Source organism: Humulus lupulus, chromosome 4 (genome assembly GCF_963169125.1).
Source record: "Humulus lupulus chromosome 4, drHumLupu1.1, whole genome shotgun sequence".
NCBI classification, from domain to species: Eukaryota; Viridiplantae; Streptophyta; class Magnoliopsida; order Rosales; family Cannabaceae; genus Humulus; species Humulus lupulus.
The window spans coordinates 126629375-126635126 of record NC_084796.1 but is presented as its reverse complement, the minus strand read 5'-3'; the positions used below and the strand labels follow the sequence as shown (position 1 = coordinate 126635126).

Sequence of the window (5752 nt, the reverse complement as noted above, 5' to 3'; positions counted from 1 at the left end):
ACATGGCTTCAGAAAGTTCACAATTCGAAAAGTGCCACAGGAACAGAACTCGAACGCTGACGCCCTTGCCAAGCTCGCTACCACCAAGGACGCTGAACTGATCAATGTGGTCCCCATCGACTACTTGTCTTCTCCAAGCATTTTAGCTCCCAAGGAGGTGGAGGTAATCCAGCCCCAGGACAGCTGGATGGAGCCCATAGTAAACTAATATGCCTCAGGAGAGTTGCCGAGGACAAGAAATTAGCTTGGAAGCTACTTTACCAGGCCCCTCAATATATTAGCATGGATGACAAGTTATACAGGCGGGAATATTCATTGCCTTTGTTACGGTGCATGTCCAAGAAAGAAGCCAACATGATACTTCGGGAAGTGCATGAGGGTTTTTGCGGGGACCACGTCGGGGGGCAGAGCCTCACCAAGAAAATCCTTAGGCAAGGGTACTTTTGGCCCACCATGAATAAAGATGTGATGGACTATGTCAGGAAGTGTGACAAGTGCCAACATTTTGCCAACATACCTCAAGCTCACTCAGATGATGAGTCCATGGCCCTTTGCGGTTGGGGGCATTGACCTTATTAGGTCACTGCCCACGGGAAAAGGAGGAGTGAAGTATGCGATAGTAGAGGTCGACTACTTCACGAAGTGGGTCGAGGCTGAGCCACTCACTACTATCACGTCCAAGAAGGCTCTGGACTTCGTTATCAAGAACATTGTTTGCCGCTACAGGCTCCCTAGGAAGATAGTCTCCAACAACGGTCTACATGTTAGGAGTGTGTCCTAAAAGCATGTAAAGACATTTGTTTTTTCTGTGAATAAATAAATACGATGGTTTATTATTATTGTCATATTTAGATTGTTAAATTATTGTTTGAATAATTTTGTAAATATCAGAAAAATTCCATATTCATTATTGAGGATGTGATCTTGTATTAGTACGAGAGAATTAAGATCACATGAATGAATAAAAATAGTCAAAAACAACAAATTAAAGTTATAGAATTCTTTAATTGGAGTTGTAAGTACGGTTTACTGAGTATCATAATGATACAAATAATCTAGATTCAGATTATTGATGTGGAAAGACATCTCGGTAAATGTGCTTTATATAATATGATTATATATGACATGGACCGATATGAATTAGAGTCTTTATCCAAAAACCATTTAACAATAAAGACTTGTAATTCATATCATAACTGATGATCATTTATAGATCAACCTAAATCCTGAGTGTTCATGAAATCCTGTTCATGTTTATTAAATCTTTTGATTCATTCATTAAGGTCTCTTCAAAGAATGAGGCTAATGACTTTTGTTTTGGAGATTTAATATCATGGATGGCTGGGAACATGTATCAACAATACAGAATCTAATCTTTCCTAACGGATCGTATATTAGTTCCCTTAAGGGTTAATTCTGGTACTGAATGATTTTGAGCTCAAATCTATAATTAGATTATAGATTAATTATTCACTAGTGAATTAATGGTACTTAAGGAATAAGAAGTAAATTAGAAAGGTTAAATGGTAATTCTTCCATTCTAATTTATGAACTAATTAATTAGAGGGTTGAACTATTGTAAGATGGTTATATCAATGGACGTCTTAAGAAAAAGATTTCTGTAAAAGTATATCTATAACATAAAGAGTGCAATTCTGAATTTATAGTGGAGTAATATCATAATTAATAAATTAACTATTATAATTAAAGAGTTTAATTATTTAGTTTCAATTTATTGGAGCTTAATGTTATAGGTCCATGGTCCCCGAAATGGCTCAAACAATCACTGTCAGAGGCAAATACAAAAAATGGGCAAAAAGGACTTATGTGATAAGTAAAATATTTTTCTATGTATCAAACATAATTATTATTTAATTATGTGTAATTAATTAATTATTTGATTTAACAAAAATATAATTAATTTTGAATTAATTTATTTTTGGGATTTTTGGTATTTAAATAATAATAAAAATTGAGAAAAATCACATGCCATCACAGGCATGTGGTACATGTGTGGCACAGTGCATAGGCACTGTGCTACACGCATAAGAGAGTTTACTCAGTCTCTTGATTCCACAATTTTAGTTATTTAAATATTAAATAAATAATGAGATATTTTAATATGATTAAAATTTTATTATTTAAACAAAAATCTGATAACTGATCAGTTATTTTGAATTTGTTTAAAATAACAAATATTTTAATATATTGGATATTATTAAATATTGGATATCAGTTTTTCACAGAACATAACTTTTCAGGGATAGGAAAATATCTAGGAATCTCTCTCAGAGAATAAGAACAGTGACAAAAACTAAAGTCATTGTTCTTCACAAAAACCTAGGTCCAAACTTTATCAGATCTCATGTGTTGAGAACATCTGATAAATAGTTTATTGCCTATTATTTGTATAGCGAGCCCACACTCGTTCTTTGTGTGCCTGAGAACATTTTGGAAGATCTTGGTGTGAGATCTCGAGGATTTAGCCATACGAAAAGATAGCAACAAGGAAGGACCTGAGGTAATTTTTCTGTTCATGTCCTTGATTCAATATATATATATATATATGCATGTGAAGAAGTAGATCTAGAAATCTTATGGGATTAATCTAACAATTTGATTGTTGTTCCGCTGCGTATAATCTCTGATTTGATCAATAAGGACAAACAAATGGTACCAGAGCCATCTTCACATATATATGTATTGAATCTGTGTGGGTTTAATTTTATGCATTTATTTATTTTGATGAATGAATGGATGGCTTAATGTGATTGAATGCGTGGGAATGTTGAATCGTTAATTGTACGGTGTTTTTGGGTTAGGATTTGTTTATGATTAGATCATTGTGTAAGCCATTAAATGGCATAGGATTTATGTAATTTTATTTGGTTTTCGACACCATAAAATTGTAATTCCGATCACACAAAAGTCAGAACGGAGCCCGGGATTCAGAATTCAGCCACCGCATCTCCGAGGCCAACCTCTGACCCGCTGCCGGACGTCGTACGGATGGGTCCGTACGGATCCGTACAATCAAGCCCGGCAGCCCCCGTTTGACGCCACGTGTCCCCGTCTGACTGGTCCAGAATTTTTGTTTTTTTTTTTTCTGAAATTAATCTGTTATTTTTTATAAATTTTTTAAAATGTTTAAATATCCTATTTTTGTTGTCTTAACAAACTTTTTTGAATATCTTATTTAAAATTTATTTTTTCAAAATAACAGATTTTAATTTAAATTCATTTCAGTTTTAATTAAAAATTGTTTTATTTAAAAAAAAAAAATAAAATAATGATTATTTAAAAGTTTGTTTTAATTAATAAAAAATAATTAGAAAATTGTTTTCTTATTATTATTCTGGACCAACAATGTCACATATCCTACCGACAGTAAAGTAAAGAAGCTCGATGGAGATCAAGGCAGTTTTATTTTATTTATTTTAATTTTATAAAGTGGTTGTAAAATTAGAAATACCCAAAAGCACCCGGTTCAACATTTATTGTTTAGTTATTTAAATAATTATTTTCATGTGATTAATGTGATTGATAACATGTTCATGCATTGTATGCCATACATGAAAACCCACACAGTCATAATCATGCATCTCATTAGTAGAAACATGATTATTATGATTGTCCTATATGTTTATATGAATTGTTTTGTGAAATCAATTGCATGTAAATTACTCAGTTTTATTTTGAAAACTTGGTAAAATATCACACCAATTTTTAAGTCATTATGACTTAATTTCTTTAAACCAACTTTATTTTAAAAGTGTTCTTTTTTAGTAAAGTTTAGATGAACATGGTTGGTAATTTAAAATTGGATATGCACCTAGAAACTCGCTTTCTTTCCAATTTTAATTATGTTCATAAAGTTTAAAGAAACTGTAATTAATTTGGAATTAATTAGGTTAAAAACACTTATTTCAAAATAGTGAATGGGAGAGGGTTGATATCTCAAACATAACCCATGGTCTCCATTATTAATATAACACCGTGAGATATGAATAGCACCTCACGACGGCTTTGTTTTCGTCCCTCTAAGGAAGGTGTCTGGACATATCAATAGCAAGGTTATATTTCTTACATAGATAGGAACTAATGATGTATTTTAGGCTTGACCGACCCTAAGGCGGCATGTCCTAAGTTAAGCCATGAACTCCGAAATAATGGGTTACACTCACAAAGTTATGATTAAGCTCGTGTAGTGGATAATCATAACTTGACCAAACTAAGCGGTACTTTAATGTTTAAAAGAGAAAATACAGAGTTATTTTAAGTATTAAACAATAAAGATAAGAATGTCTTATAAATTCTCTAAAATTAATTTGACCGATCCTAAGGAGGCACTTTAATTGTTAGAAAATTTTATCATGGAAATTAATCTTTATTTTATGTGTTTTAATTGTCCTCATGCATCACGTTTAATTTTTGAAACTTTGATATTTATTTTTCTAAATATAATAATAATATATTTGTATTTTTTATTTTATTCAGAATATGTCTATCTCTGGAAATCCCATCACTGCTTTGATTGCACAAGAAAAATTAACTGGTGATAACTTCATAAAATGGAAATCAAATATGAATCTATTGTTGGTTAGTGAAAACCACAAGTTTGTCCTAAATGAGGAATGTCCTGAAGAACCTGACGCCAATGCCCCGAAACATGTTTGGGACAAATTTGATGCATGGATTCAATCCAATAACAAAGCCAAGTGCTATATGCTTGTAAGCATGAGTGATGTCTTACGAACAAAGCATGAATCCATGGAAACTGCTTTTGAGATACTAGAATCTCTTAAAGAAATGTTTGGGCGCCCATCTGATCAAAGCCATCATGAGGCTACTAGAACCTACATGAATGCTAAGATGAAGAAAGGTCAATTTGTGCGTGAGCATGTTTTGAACATGATCAGTGTACTTCATGAAGCTGAAACGCATGGAGCAGTCATGGATGAAAAGACACAAGTAAGCATTATACTTGAGTCTTTAACTCCTGCCTTTTCTGCATTCACAACAAATTATGTCATGAACAAATTGGATTTTAACATGACACAATTGCTGAATGAATTACAAACTTTTGAGTCTTTGAATAAGACCATCTCAAGTCAGGCTGAAGCAAAACCATCTTCTTCAAAGAAGAAAAGAAAAGGAAATAACAATGACAGCAAACCTAAAAAGGACAATCCGAAAAAGGCAAAGAAGTCATCCAAGGCGCCCGAGAACAAAAAGAACAATGACCCCAAACAAAAGGCACCCAAAGGAAAGTATTTCCAATGTAATGTCGATGGTCATTGGAAGAGAAACTGTCCAAAGTATCTCGCCGAGCTAAAAGAGAAAAAGAAAGGTAAATCAGATTTACTTGTACTCGAAGCTTGTATGGTGGAACAAGATAAATTATCATAGATAGTTGATTCTGGTTCCACTAACCATGTTTGTTCTTGTTTGCAGATGCTTGAGTCCGCAAAGTAGTTGGAGCAAGGAGAGATGACTATGAGAGTGGGAAGTGGAGCGCTTGTTTCAGCCAAAGCATGTGGAACAGTCCGTTTAAATTTTAAGAACAATTTTCTAGTTTTGAATAATGTGTTATTTATTCCTGAAATTACTAGAAACATTATTTCTTTATCTTTGTTACATGAACAAAATTTTAACATTTCTTTTAATAATAATATGATTTTTATTTCAAGGAATGGGAACAATATTTGTCATGCAAAACAAAAGAAGGGACTGTACATGCTTAATCCAATAG

General features: G+C 32.9%; 1 protein-coding gene across 1 annotated transcript; it reads left to right on the top strand.

Annotated features, from left to right (window-relative positions):
* The first annotated feature begins 4966 nt into the window (after positions 1–4966).
* Positions 4967–5550, top strand: LOC133829160 (uncharacterized). Its single transcript, XM_062259049.1, has 2 exons — positions 4967–5350; positions 5455–5550. The coding sequence occupies exons 1-2, from the start codon at positions 5032–5034 to the stop codon at positions 5460–5462; spliced, it is 327 nt and encodes a 108-aa protein (XP_062115033.1). The 5' UTR covers positions 4967–5031; the 3' UTR covers positions 5463–5550.
* Positions 5551–5752: the final 202 nt, after the last annotated feature.

Coding starts and splice junctions, on each gene's coding strand:
- LOC133829160 (XM_062259049.1), top strand. CDS start 5,032: ATGAACAAATTGGATTTTAACATGACACAATTGCTGAATGAATTACAA.